The sequence below is a fragment of the Crotalus tigris genome, unplaced genomic scaffold (assembly GCF_016545835.1).
Source record: "Crotalus tigris isolate CLP2741 ecotype Arizona unplaced genomic scaffold, ASM1654583v1 scf7180000017559.9942113025:1136094, whole genome shotgun sequence".
NCBI classification, from domain to species: domain Eukaryota; kingdom Metazoa; phylum Chordata; class Lepidosauria; order Squamata; family Viperidae; genus Crotalus; species Crotalus tigris.
This window is the reverse complement of record NW_024096473.1, coordinates 899,487-914,125: the sequence shown is the minus strand read 5'-3', so window position 1 is coordinate 914,125 and position 14,639 is coordinate 899,487. Positions and strand designations below refer to the sequence as shown.

Genomic DNA, 14,639 nt, shown 5'->3' with positions numbered 1-14,639 from the left:
ACATCTCCTATTTTTTTTTATTTTTTTAGTATAGCTCACATGTAGAAATATCTCTCTCCTTAAACTCTTAATTGTGTATCCAGCAGTATGATTTCAGGTGAACGTAATGTCCAGGCTGATAGAGATACTTTCTGTCCAAGCCATAATAAGATCTGTGATGGACAGGGTTGACAATATTTACTTTGCTAAGTAGCTAGCTGTAATTAACTTTATTTCAAGAGAACATTGTGCATTTTACCAGGAAATTTAAAATGAAGTGCTTGAGGGTTCCCCCTCCCCCATTGCTTCAACAGAGATGAATAAGCAGGAGGCAACTCTACAGAACAAGAGACAGATCTACAAAGGATGCAGATTAAACCATTTTGTGAACATCCCAAATCATTTCTCATTAATAAAGAGGCAGAAGACTTCACAATGGACAAGCTAGGTAGCCCACAGCAGGGGGGAAAAAAATAACAGTTTGGCCACAATCTATTTATTTATTTATTTTTATTTTTTTTTTTGCACAAGGAGAGTGTTTTTCTGCCTAGGCTCTGCTTTGCTTTCCTGAACGCTGTAATAATTAAGCAGGGCTTATTCAGAATGTCACACTCTGCTAGCTAATGGACTCCAGCAATTGTGATCGTATTATGTCCCCCCCCCACACTCAGCTCATTTATATTCAGATGTCTGAAGAGTCAATATCAATGGCTGGCATTTGCTTAACAGCCAGCAATAAAGGGAGAGATAATAGAATCACAAGCCCATGAAAGCAATCATTCCATCCAGCCTTGCCCTTCTGACATGCCCAAGACAATAGTTGCACCGGGCATTTAACCTTGGTTATTTACAACAACCACAGTTACTATCAATGAAGGAGAGTATGTGTAGCTCAGGGCTGAAATGGGGGGCCCTTGGTTCTCTCTGAACATGGTGGTTTTCTTGCAGACGTTTCATCACCCTAACTAGGTAACATCATCAGTGCTAGAAGGGAGTGGAGGTGCAGGGAGGAGGAGGAGGAGGAGGAGGAGGAGGAGGAGGAGGAGGAGGAGGAGGAGGAGAAGAAGAAGAAGAAGAAGAAGAAGAGGAAGAGGAAGAGGAAGAGGAAGAGGAAAAAGAAGAAGAAAGAAGAAGAAGAAAAGAAGAAGAAGAAGAAGAAGAAGAAGAAGAAGAAGAAGAAGAAGAAGAAGAAGAAGAAGAAGAAGAAGAAGAAGAAGAAGAAGAAGAAGAAGAAGAAGAAGAAGAAGAAGAAGAAGAAGAAGAAGAAGAAGAAGAAGAAGAAGAAGAAGAAGAAGAAGAAGAAGAAGAAGAAGAAGAAGAAGAAGAAGAAGAGCACTGTGGGGTCCTTGGTGCTCTTTGAGCTTGATTGTTTTCTTGCAGATGTTTCATTACCCAACTGGGTAATATCATCAGTGCTAGAAGGGAGAAGGGTTTGCAGGGAGGAGGAGGAGGAGGAGGAGGAGGAGGAGGAGGAAGAAGGAGAAGGAGGAGGAGGAGGAGGAGGACTAGGATTGTGGCATTCTTGGTGCTCTTTGTGGTTTGCTGTCAGTTTATATTCTGCTGCCTTGCCTGCTGACAATCAACAATCAAGGAAGCAATACCCCACTCAAGAAACTGCCAAAGAGCTATTAGTAAACAACCCAACCAACGAATCCCTAAGACCGCCCCAACCCCCACAGATCCCCCCCTTATTTTATGAACTTTCTTGCCACAGTACTTAAGAGAATGACCTCAGCTGTTAAGCAAGTAACACAGTTGTTAAGTGAATCGGGCTTCCCCATTGACTTTGCTTGTCAAAAGGTCGCAAAAGAACTGCTAGCTAGCCCGGGACACTGCAACCGTCATAAACACGGTAGGAGCCAAGCGTCCAAATTGGGATCGCGTGACCATGGGCATGCTGCAACGGTCGTTAAGTGTGAAAAACAATCAAAACTCACCTTTTTTTCAGTGGCGTAAATTTTGAAAAGTCACTAAATGAATTGTGAGTAGTTGTAACATGGTTATCTGATCATAGAACTTCATATAGCCATTTCTTTATCACACCCTAACCCTAACCCTAGCTCTTTCATAAGAGGAGGAACAAATTAATGGTCAACATGCCTACCTCCAAAAAGATATCAAGTATTTTGTCTTTCCCCGTGCAAAGGTATATAGCAGTGGCAATAGCACTTAGACTTATCTTCCGCTTCGCGGTGCTTTACAGCCCTCTCTAAGAAGTTTACAGAGTCAGTCTGTTGCCCCCCAACAATCTGGGTCCTCATTTTACCCACCTCCGAAGGATGGAAGGCTGAGTCAACTTTTGAGCCGATGAGAATCGAACTGCTGAACTGCTGGCAGCTGGCAGTCAGCACTAGTAGTCTGCAGTTCTGCACTCTAACCCAGGGGTCCTCAACCCCCGGTCCGTGAACCAATACCGGGCTGCAGCATGCCAGGAACCGGTCCGCGCAAACAAGCAAAGCCCCATTCACAGGATGCAGGCAGATCACAAAACCACACACTCTCCAGTCCACAGAAAAACCTCTTTTCACGGAACCGGTCCCTGGTGCCCAAAAGGTTGGAGACTTCTGCTCTAACCACTATGCTTCAATCTGCATTCAACTCCTGGTGACTTCATGAACACAACTATGTGGAGCTTTCTGGCTGGAAGGGATCTTCTTCTGAGACACCTTTCAACTTCTCAGTGGCAACCTCCAGTTTGGATATCCAAAAGAAGTCCAAGATTACTTTCGTTGCTGCAAAACCTACTGGTTTATTGAATACATGGCTTGGCGTGGGTAAAGGAAAACTAACTCTAAAATCCCAAGGCATCTAAGCACAGCATATCACAATAACATTCCCAGCCCAACTTCCCAGATGTCCAAGCAGCTCATGTGAACAAATTCTCTTTGTTGGGGGAACCGTCCACGCCTGCTAGAATGTCCTTGAAAGGTTTCCAGACAGCCATCTCTCAGCAAATGTCTATTGTGGCCTGTCGGCCTCCAGAGAACTCCACAGCCAACTCAAAGGAGGAAGCACAGGAATGGGCCTAGTGTAAGGGCCATCTGAAAACTCCAATGGGGATGAAGGAATGGAGCTGTTGCAGCCAGGGACAGAGGCAGAGCCTGGCCCATCCATCAGCTCCCAGACAGAAAGGCCGAGACCTCCATGCCTTGAGGCAAGTGAGTCAGGAGACGAGGATCACATGGGGCCAGTGATTGATGAGCAGGCATGGCGGAGGCTGAGAAGAGGAGAACTGCGAGAGGCTATGGGCCGGTCTTCGGGGCGGAAGAGTCACCGCTGCTAATGGAGCCCCACCCTCCACTGTGGATGAAAGACAGGGGCAGAGACAAATAGGTGTGGTAGACAACTATGCGTCTCCCTGCCGGTCAGCCATTTCTAGTTGGAACTCCTGGCTCTGGTTTGTAAACTTGCTGGAGTTTTCCTCGGATCCAGGGGCACTGGGAGTCGCAGCGCCTTCTGAGCGTGTGCATGTGTCTTACGTTGGAAGAGAGCCAGCTTGCCTGAAGGACTCTTGCTGCAAGCGTGGTGAGAGACTGAGATTAACTCTGGGTTTTGGGAGACCCCTGCGGGGGAAAAGGGAGGGAGCTCCGTTGTTTGGAGGCAACTAAAGACTTGAACAGTCGGCTGGGTGAAGCTGCTGGCATTCCTGAATAAAAGGAACGTTGGAGATTTATTGGTGCATCTGTTGTGTTCGGGGAGCCGGGTCAAAAAAACAACCGAAGAACTAGTAAGGTTTCATTTCACTAACCCAGTAGGAAAGCATCATCACACACATACACACACCCTTACTCAAATGGCAAAATGAAAACGAAGAGGCACACAACTGCAAAATTTTCGTTCTTGACACTCAGTCCAGGCAGTGGTGGGATTCAAATATCTGAACAACTGGTTCTCTTATTGGATGCAGGCCTGGACCTCTGAGGCCTAGAACGGACTTCCAGAAGTGGTATCCACGCACTTCCGGCGGGCCGTCCTAGACTGGACTTCCAGAAGCAGTGTGCATTCAGCCAGTTCTCTGAACTCAGCAAAATCTGGCTACCGGTTCTGCCGAATTGGTGCGAACCAGCTGAATCCCACCACTAAGTCCAGGTGACAGCGGTTGGCTTCCTGTGTGATGTTTTTCCAAGTTCTAACCAGGCCCGGCCTTCCTTCAACTTCGTGAGATCATCCAAGGTCAACTAATCAACTAGGTTGAACATGAAAAGAGCTACCTAAATTGGCGAACGTCTCTTCCGCACTTGATGAAGACATGTCTTGCGTGGATCCGTCCACTCTATGGTCCCCGGTTCATCAGCAGCAGCCTTGTTCTCAGCTCTTAACAAAATGAATGTATTTGTCTCACTGCCGTGTGCGTCATCAAAGTAGCTCCTTCAGGCCTTATTAAGTTTATGCCTCTCCATCAAAAATCTTTCTTCTCTGAATCATCCCATTTTTGAAAAATTGCAGGCAATTAGGTCTGAATTCACCTGAATAGGGCTTCCAATTCCCTGTAATTGATTAAGCTTTGTCATTTCTCTTCTTGTACCCATTGCTCTTCCCGCTGTGTGCCTCAATTGCACGTAGCAGGCCTAGCTTGAAGATGCCATCAATGTTGCTGGCTTCTCTAGATCCTCAAGTGCAGAATGCCATGCCATGTCCTTTTCTTCTTGCCCTTCCTTCCTTCCTTCCTTGTATTCATATAGCTAGATTCCTTCCTTCCTTCCGTTTATATAGCTAAATTCATTTCTTTCTGATTCCTTCCTTCCTGATTCCCTGACTTCCTTCCTTTCTTTCTTTCCTTCCTTCCTTCCTTCCATTCATATTGTTAGATTCATTTCTGATTCCTTCCTTCCCTCCTTCTTTCCTTCCTTCCTTCCTTCCTTTTCATATAATTAAATTCCTTCTTTCCTGATTCCTTCCTTCCTTCCTCCCTCCCTCCCTCCCTTCCTTTCATATAGCTAGATTCCTTCCTTCCTTCCTTCCTTCCTTCCTTCCTTCCTTCCTTCCTTCCTTCCTTCCTTCCTTCCTTCCTTCCTTTTATAAGGCAGTCCAACTTGCAATTTTTGGGTGGCAAATATCAACCAGCACGAAAAAAGAACCAAAGAACACAAAAACGCAACACCGTTCGACGCACCTGAGGTCAAACTGCAAGCCTACGCTATATATATAGACAAATCAAGAAAGAAAACTCTTGTGTGTGTTTTTTAATCACATCCCTTTGATCCAAGGTGGAGAAGACCTGCCCATACATGTTAACCATTTTGAAAACTAACCTTTGTACCAATCCGAGATATATATATTGTGGTGTCTGTGGGTGGGTGGATGTACTTATATATTGTACGTACTGTACATTTATGCGTGTACCTAAGTATGTGTACACACACACACACACACACACACACACACATACAAATAGGCCATCGGTTCCATCTGCCTAGGATATGTTCCCTAGGATATGTCTTACACTCTATTGCTGTAAGCATTTGCTCAAAACCACTGGCTGAACAAACCGTATTTCAACGTTCTGCTACCCCAGTGTCACTTTTTGTAAATACACGATCAGTCAATTCTTCCCGGGACCCCTAACAATCACTTTAAATTCTGTGCCGTCGGGGGGGGGGGGAAGGAAAATTGCAGAGGTTCACCTGGTTGTTCTTGCAAATCCACACGCTGTTCCCTTGCAGCAGGGTAAAGATTTTGGCCTTATAGCCTTTCAATTCTAGATAGCCGCTTTTCTCGGGAGGAACGGCTGTCCGTGCTCGAGAAATTGCCGGGAGGGTGCGCAGAGCAGTGAAGATGGCGGTTACCCAGTTGTTTCGTTCTTCTGAAAATAAACACACAAAAACGTCACCCTGCTAGGCACCCAGGCAGACCGCCACCCACCCACCCATACACCCAATATCTCAGGGGCTGCCATAAAGAAGAGGGAATCAAGCTATCTTCCAAAGCACCTGAAGGCAGAACAAGAAGCAACGGGTGGAAACTAATCAGGGAGAGAAGCAACCTAGAACTAAGGAGAAACTTCCTGACAGTGAGAACAATTAATCAGTGGAACAGCCTGCCTCCAGAAGCGGTAAATGCTCCAACACTGGAAGTTTTTAAGAAGAGACTGGATAGCCATTTGTCTGAAATGGTGTAGGGTTTCCTGTCTGAGCAGGGGATTGGACTAGATGACCTCCAAGGTCCCTTCCAACTTTACTGTTATTATTATTATTACAATGTCATGGTTCCGACAGATGAAACTCTCCAAATAACTTTGAGGCATTGTTTACCTTAACCTACAACTTCTGGTGGCAAGCTGTTCCACTGGTTAATTGTTCTGACTGTCAGGAAATTTCTCTTTAGTTCTAGGTTGCTTCTCTCTTTGGTTAGTTTCCCTCCGTTGCTTCTTGTCCTGCCTTCAGGCGCTTTGGAGAATAGCTTGACTCCCTCTTCTTTGGGGCAGCCCCTGAGATATTGGAAGGCTGCTATCATGTCCCCCCCCCCCCCGGTCCTTCTTTTCTCTAGACATCTGCTTTCATAAATTGACAGATCCTATCTAAAAAATAAATTACAGGCTGTCCTCAACTTACAACAATTCATTTAGTGACCATTCAAAGTTACAACGGTCCTGAAAAAGGGGACTTATGGCCGTTTTCATACTTACGGCCACTGCAGCATTCCCCCATGGTCACATGATCAAAATTCAGACACTTGACTCATATTTACAACGGTTGCAGTGTCCCATGGGGGTCATGTGATCCCTTTTGCCACCTTCTGGCAGGCAAAGTCAATGGGGAAGCTGGATTCACTTAACGACCCAGTTACTAACTTAACAAGTGCAGGGATTCACTTAGCAACCGTGAGAAGAAAGGTCGTAAAACAGGGCAAAATTCACTTAAGAAATGTCTTTGCTTAGCAATGGAAGTTTCAGGCTAAAACGAGGTCATAATTCCAACTGTATTGCCAGGGGGAGGAGTAACGTAGCCTTCCTTTCTGATAAAGGCGGTGAGCGGATCTGTGTGTTTGTTTATGCAAAAGCAGCCTGGAATCCCAAATCAGGTTTTATTTGATCCTTACATTCAAGCCAGCAACTTCTCATTACTCTTTGTCAGCTTCACGCGGAAGACAGGTTCACAGCAGATGGCCAATACCACAGCTTTAAGTGGTGCTAGTATGTGCTAAAGGGCTACTTAATCCTTGAAAACACCGTTATTTTGGTCCTGATACGTGATTTTGTTCTATAAGGTACACAAGCTCCTCAAATATCTCAGATTTTTTTTGGGCGATGATATCCACTGATCAGAATCTAATTTAGTATGGCATAGGACAGGGGTAGGCAATCTTGGCTCTTTTATGACTCGTGGACTTCAGTTCCCAGAATTCCTGAGCCAGCCATGCTGAGAGAAAAGGGGAAGGTTTTCAACATTCCAAGCTGGCTCAGGAATTCTGGGAGTTGAAGTCCACGAATCATAAAAGAGCCAAGGTTGCCTACCCCTGGAATAGAACATAGGCTAACAGTGCTGGAAGGGACCTTGGAGGTCTTCTAGTCCAACCTCTGCTCAAGCAGGAGATCCTAGGATAGTGGTGGTGAACCTATGGCACAGGTAGCAGAGGCAGCACTCAGAGCCCTCTCTGTGGGCACACGCACCGTCGCCCCAGTCCTAGGCCTTCAGCTGGGTTTTATAAAACCTTTTTGCTTTAGGTCTCTGCCGCCGTGTGAAAAAAAAAAGTTTCAATCAGTTAATTTCAACTTCTCGCAGGAAAAAAAAAAGATCTTGCAAAGTTGAAATTGATTGATTGAACTTTTTAGTCCCACCCAGTCTGCCATTACCACCGCAGCCACGCCCACCCAATGGGCCACGCCTACCCAATGGGCCACACCCAGCCAATGGGCCACACCCACCCGGCACTCGACGATGCATAAGTGGGTTTTGGGTTGCAGTTTGGGCACTCGGTCTCTAAAAGGTTCGCCATCACTGTCCTAGGGGGAACTGTCAGATTTACAGTATTAAAGAAAACACGGGCATCTCTATTAAAAGAAACCCATGTATACAATTCTCCTCGTTTGTTGAAAATTTCAACCCCATGCTATACAATTCTAAAAGCTTCTGCTTTCTCTGTCCCCGAAGTGACCCAGAGACCCTGAATTTGACACCCCCTGCTCTGAAGAAGAAAAAAAAAGAATCAAATTCTCCGCAGCCAGAAACGTATCCTCAGAAATCTATCAATCGATCAGAATAGAGCTGGTGTCAACGCTGCAAATATTGTATATTCTTGCTTTTGACAATATGTAGAATTGTCTGGTAAATATGGGGTTAATACAGAGCAGAAGGGGGATTGGGCGTAAAGCCTGGGAAAGAAAGAGGAAGAAAACCTTTGACCTTCACACTAATTGGATAATGTGAGATATGAGGGCTAATTTAGGGAGGGAACATGCTGATAATTTAACTGCTCAGAGGAAGAGAACTTAGATCCTAGCATCCCTCCATTGTGCCTGTGCCAACATTTTGTAACAATAAAAGACTTTTAGGAAAATAAATGTCTGGAAGTTCTTTGGAACTTTGGGACCCTGGAGGTCTTCCAGTCCAACCCCCTGCTCAAGCAGGAAACCCTACACCATTTCAGACAAAACGGTGGTCCAATCTCATCTCAAAAACGTCCAGCGTTGAAGAACCCACAACTTCTGGAGGCGACGACCGTTCCGCTGGCTGGTTGTTCCAGCTGAGCCGAAGGACGCGCGAGACCGTCGTCCCCACCGTCCCCACCCTGGCCGGGAACGAGCCTCACCTTCCTTCTCAGCCCTGAAGACGAATATTCTGTGCGCCGTCACTACTTCAAACTTGTTGTCTCCGTGCATCCGGACGGTAGCTATCGCTGACAGAAGAATTATGCCCTTGGAGTAAATGTCCTAGATCGAAAGTAAGAGAAAAGCTGGCTTGCATACAAGGGTCCCTTTGACAAAACGCAAAAGTCTGCCCGTTCCTAGACAAGCTACTGCAAATTCCACTATCAAGGGTCAATAAACAGAATGACTGTGTACAGGTAGTCCTCAGTTAATGACCACAAGCGAGCCCAACATTTACCTTGCTAAGGGAGGCATTTGTTAAGTGAGTTTTGTCCTATTTGACAACTTTTCTTCCCGCAGTTGTCACGTGAAACACACGACGTTCTTAAGTTAGTAACACCGTTAGTTAAGTGAAACCGGCTTCCCCACTGACTTTGCTCGTTGGAAGGTCATAAAAAGGGATCGCGTGACCCTGGGGGAACGCTGCGACCGTCATAAACACATGTCAGTGGCCAAGTGTCTGAATTTCGATCACAAGGGGGGGAGAGAGGTGGCAATGGTTGTAAGTGTGGAAAAACGGCCGTAAGTCCCTTTTTTTCAGCTATGTTGTGACTCTGAAGGGACACTAAATGAACTGGTGTAAGTCCAGGACTATCTGACCGTGAAAGAAACCAGGAAATGCTACAAAGATTCCAACGACGAGAGTGTCTTATTTCCTGGAGGTGTTTGTTGTACGGTTGCACAAAACATTCCCTGCAATATTTCTCGCTGGTTAAAAAAAAAAAAAAACAGCTGCATGTTTACATTCAATCACATTCTGATATGCTCTTTTTTTTTTTTTTTAGATGCAATCAGGTGCCTACAGAGGATATTTCTATCCATTTCACCACAATGATCTAACTCTGTTGCAAAATTCATGGCTGTTTTTTTTTTTTCCCCATCCAGAAATTATATCCTGGCATCTACAGGCATCTACTGACTAGATAAGATATTGCAGTCGCTGTCTATTTACTAGCACCGCCGCTGTGTTCTTTTCCTTTTACTGGCTCCTAAATCCTCCATTCTTTTTTTTTTTTTAAGCAGCTTCTATCCAAAAATGAAAGCTTCGAATCGGTCAGGGTGAACCCTTATTATCTTACTACACAGCCGGCCTTCCAAATCCATCCTTAAAGGAAAGAAGGGAAACGGTGTCACTTTCAGTCTGAAAAGAAAAAGAAATGAGCGTTTGATCCCCTGGGTTCGGAGGGCCAGGGGAGAGCAAAGCGTAGGAGTAATTTAGAGAAAGAGGTGTGAAGTCAAAGCTCAGGAGAGCTTCTCGGTAAGCAACAGAAGAGTGAGCGATTCCCTGCTGAAATGTAGCAAGGGAGTTGTGATAGGTAGACACAAGGCAGAAGAGAGCTGGCCTGCAGTAGAAATTTTGCCAGAGGGAGGGAGAGAGGGAGGGAGGGAGGGAAGGAAGGAAGGCAGGAAGGAAGGAAGGAAGGAGGGAGGGAGGGGGTGAGGGGAGGGAGGAGGGGAGGAAGGAAGGAAGGAAGGAAGGAGGAGGGGAGGGGAAGGGAGGAAGGAAGGAAGAGGAAGGAAGGAAGAAGGAAGGAAGAAGGAAGGAAAGGAAGGAGGGAGGGGAGGGAGGAAGGAAGGAAGGAAGGGAGGAGGAGAGGAGGGGAGGGAGAAGGAGAGGAAGGAAGGAATGAAGGAAGAAGGGGAGAGAGGAGGGGAGGAAGGAAGGAAGAAGAAGAGGGAGGGGGGGAGGGGAGGGAGGAAGGAAGGAAGGAGGAGGAGAGAGGGGAGGGGAGGGGGAAGGAGAGGAAGGAATGAAGAAGAAGGAGAGAGGGGAGGAGGAAGGAAGGGAAGGAAGGAAGGAAGGAGGAAGGGAGGGAAGGGAGGGAGAGGAGGGAAGGAGAGGAAGGAAGGAAGGAGGGGAGAGAGAAGGAAGGAAGGGAAGGAAGGAAGGAGGAGGGAGGGGAAGAGGAAGAATGAAGGGGGGAGGGAGAGAGAGGAAGGAAGGAAGGAAGGAAGGAAGGAAGGAAGGAAGGAAGGAAGGAAGGAAGGAGGGAGGGGGAAGGAGAGGAAGGAAGGAATGAAGGAAGGGGAGGGGAGAGGGGAGGAAGGAAGGAAGGAAGGAAGGAAGGAAGGAAGGAAGGAAGGAAGGAAGGAAGGAAGGAAGGAAGGAAGGAGGTGGTGAGGGGAGGGAGGAGGGGAGGAAGGAAGGAAGGAGAGGAGATGAGGGGAGGCAGGCGGGGAGGAAGGAAGGAGGAGGGGAGAGGAGGGCAGGGGGAAGGAGAGGAAGGAAGGAAGGAGGAGGGGAGGGGAGGGAGGAGGGGAGGAAGGAAGGAAGGAGGAGGGGAGAGGAAGGGAGGAAGGAAGGAAAGGAAGGAAGGAAGGAAGGAAGGAGGGAGGGGGGGAGGGAGGAAGGAAGGAAGGAGGAGGGGAGGGGAGGGAGGAGGGGAGGGGAGGGAGGAGGGGAGGAAGGAAGGAAGGAGGAGGAGAGAGGAGCGGGGAGGAGAGGAAGGAAGGGAGAGAGTGAGGGAGGAAGGGTTAAGGTTAGTTCATATTCCTTGCTGTCGCCATCTAATAACTGTCTTGTCCCTTCAGGGAGAATGAGGATTAGCTCATGAGCGACATTGCTACCTCTGTGTAAGTAGTTGTCTATGGCTAAGTCCACCCTGATAGGTTGCACAGAGTGGAATGTATACTATTTAACGCAAACAGACTTACCTTGTCGTTATTATAATAAGCCATGCTTTCGCCATCAAACTTCACCCAGCGTTTCTGAAAAACATGCTTCCTACATGGGAAGAAAGTCAAAAGCAATTTGAAAAAAGGAGGAGGAGGAGGAGGAGAAGGGGGAGGAGGACAAGGAAAGGGAGGAGGAGGAGGGGAGGAGAAGGGGAGGAGGGAGGGAGGGAGGAGGGGAACTACTAGACAATGTTCCTGTCCCGTCTAGTCAGTGAGGTCTACAGAAGGCAAAAACAGCCAAAGACTTCCTCTCGTTATTCAACCTTCACAATAAAGGGGTTGCGACATCACACCTTCAGGGAGATGCGGAACACATATTGGCCAGAATCATGTGATTGAAGCTTTTTAACAAGCACTTAGCTGCCTTCATGCCTAATGCAATACTAGAATTCACCATCTCCTAGTCATTGACCCATAGTTAACTAGCCAGCTTTCATGCCTGAGGCTGGACTAGAACTCACCATCTCCTGGTGATTGACCAAAAGTCACTTAGCTGCTTTCATGCCTAAGGGGATGCTAGAATTCACCGTCTCCTGGTGATTAATAAAAGTCACTTTCATTCCTTTAGTGATACTGATGATTGACCCATAATTAACTAGCCAGCATTCATGCATGATTGACTCAAAAATCACCCAATCTGCCTTCCTGCCCAAGGTGGTCCTAGAACTCACTGTCACCCAGTTTCCAGCCTGGTGCCTCAACCAAGTAGACCAAACTGGCTCTCTATAGTCTGTAAAATCTGATTGTTGACTCTTCTTCAGCTACGTACCCTTGAGGAGATAGTTTATCCAGCCATCCTTCTTTAACCTTCTTTGCTGCCGGAGCGTAAAAGCAGGCATAAGGTGTGATTGTGTCTTTGGAGTCGGGGACTAATTCATCATCACAATCAGCAGGGGAAGAAAACATCTGGTCTTTAGCATCCAGATCCAGACTTCCACTTTTGAATTCTCCGAGGCCCTTTGCAGGTTTATATTTCCCTCTCCAAGCGTAGCGAGAACATTCTTTCAATAAAGCGGATTCGGCTTCACCGACAAATCTCTTCGGAAAGGGACTTTGGTCTCCTTGGGATGCTAATTCAGGCTCTTTTACATTTTCGGCGGTTTTCGCATTTTGATTACTAGTAGCCAAACTGAAGAATTTTAAAAAAAAAAAGAGAGGAGAAAAAAAAGATAATGTTACTTCCAGAAACCCATTTGGTTCCAAAGAGATGCTGGTGCTTTTGTGGTGTGATTTTCCTGCTGATTAAAACACAAGGGATCTGTCCTTGCTTTCGACCTTCCCATCAAACCCACAGCTCTAGGATTAGCGGGTGAACTGAGCCCAGTGCTCTTCAAAATCTTCATCAATGATTTGGATGAGGGGATAGATGGGGAACTTATCAGATATGCAGATACATCAAGCTGGCAGGAATAGCCAATACTCCAGAAGACAGGCTTAAGATACAGGAGGATCCAGATAGACTTGAACCCTGGATGCTATCTAACAAAATGAAATTGAAGGGTGGAAATAGTAAGGGTCTACATTTAGGCAATAAAAACCAAATGCACAGGTATAGTATAGGGGGTACCTTGCTCAATAGTAGCAACTGTGAGAGAGATCTTGGAGTCCTAGTGGACAATCACTTAAATAGGAGCCAGCCGTGTGCTGCAGCTCCCAAAAAAGCCAACACAGTGCTAGGCTGCAATAACAGAGGGCTAGAATCAAGATCACGTAAAGTGTTAATACCACTTTACAAGGCCTTGGTAAGGCCACACTTGGAATACTGCATCCAGTTTTGGTCACCACGATGTAATATGTATGGTTGGAGAAGATGACTAAAAAAACAGATAGATTTTAAACCAGAATTGTTCTTGTTAGGAATAATAGGAGCTAACTATGAGAAGGAGAGCGGATATTTGATATTACATGTATTTTAGAACATGGGATAACTTTTATCAATGGCTATAAAAACGAATTAGAGAGAAAGGAAGGTGATAGGTAACTCTGAATATATATTAATAAGAAGGATGTTGTAGACTGATTAATTAATGCTGTTTATGATAATTAATCGTATTTACTATTGCTATTGCTATCTATTACTATATTAATTGTTGTTGTTAATTGCGAAGTCGTGTCCGACCCATCGCGACCCCATGGACAACATTCCTCCAGCTCTTCCTGTCCTACACCAACTTCTGAAGTCCATTTAAGTTCACACCTACTGCTTCAGTGACTCCATCCAGCCACCTCATTCTCTGTCATCCCCTTCTTCTATTGCCCTCCATCTTTCCCAGCATTAGGCCCTTCTCCAGTGAATCCTTCCTTCTCATGAGGTGGCCAAAGTATTTTAGTTTCCACTTCAGGATCTGGCCTTCTAAAGAACAGTCAGGGTGGATCTCCTCTATGACTGACTGGTTGAATTGCCTTGCAGTCCAGCTGACTCGCAGGAGTCTTCTCCAGCACCAGAGTTCAAAGGCCTCCATTCTTTGGCGCTCAGCCTTTCTTATGGTCCAACTTTCACATTGCAACTGGGAAAACCATGGCCTATATTAATTACTGTTATCTAAATACATGTACCCAGACAATATCCTGTTTGCTAAATATTGAACATGTTATTGGGGGATAACCCCAATCCTCTCCCCAACCCCACACAAACCCTAATCCTGATCCCAACCCCAAATTAAACCCTAACCCCAACCCTGATCCCATTCTATCCCTAATCTTATAAAATCTAATAAAACTTTTTAATTAATAAATAAATATAAACAAACAAACAAACAAAATGCAAGCTCTGTTATACCTAGGAACTTTTCCCATTTAAAGTCTTTTCTTTAAAATGAAATGAAAACCCAGAGTGCCTCTGTGAAGGACATGGGCGGTTTCAAAATTTGATAAATAAACATTAAACCTGGCCAGGTAAGTTCAGGTGGGGAACTAGCCTTGACTCCTTCTGCAGCTGCAACAGACATAAGCCCGACCCTTCCCTTTGCTAAGTTCCATGAAACTTTATCTGATTATTCCCAGGAGAAAGCAAGCAGTCTTGGGGAGATTCTTGTAATATAGGTGGAAGTCAATGAAGTTGCTGGTCTAAGCAATTCACATGTGGCTCTGGGTACTTGTACTGACAATAAATAAATAAATAAATAAACAAACAAACAAAATGCAAGCTCTGTTATACCCAGGAACTTTTCCCATTTAA

General features: G+C 45.8%; 1 protein-coding gene across 6 annotated transcripts in view; it reads right to left on the bottom strand.

Annotated features, from left to right (window-relative positions):
• Positions 1-14,639, bottom strand: part of ARAP2 (ArfGAP with RhoGAP domain, ankyrin repeat and PH domain 2) — a 115,269-nt gene that overhangs the window by 68,653 nt on the left and 31,977 nt on the right. For all 6 annotated transcript variants that reach the window (XM_039347658.1, XM_039347696.1, XM_039347666.1 and 3 more), the window contains 4 exons: positions 12,231-12,590; positions 11,441-11,510; positions 8,728-8,848; positions 5,604-5,782 (listed from right to left, as the gene is read on the bottom strand). In XM_039347658.1, the coding sequence (XP_039203592.1) occupies positions 5,604-5,782; positions 8,728-8,848; positions 11,441-11,510; positions 12,231-12,590 (730 nt within the window). The remainder of the gene's footprint in view (positions 1-5,603; positions 5,783-8,727; positions 8,849-11,440; positions 11,511-12,230; positions 12,591-14,639) is intronic.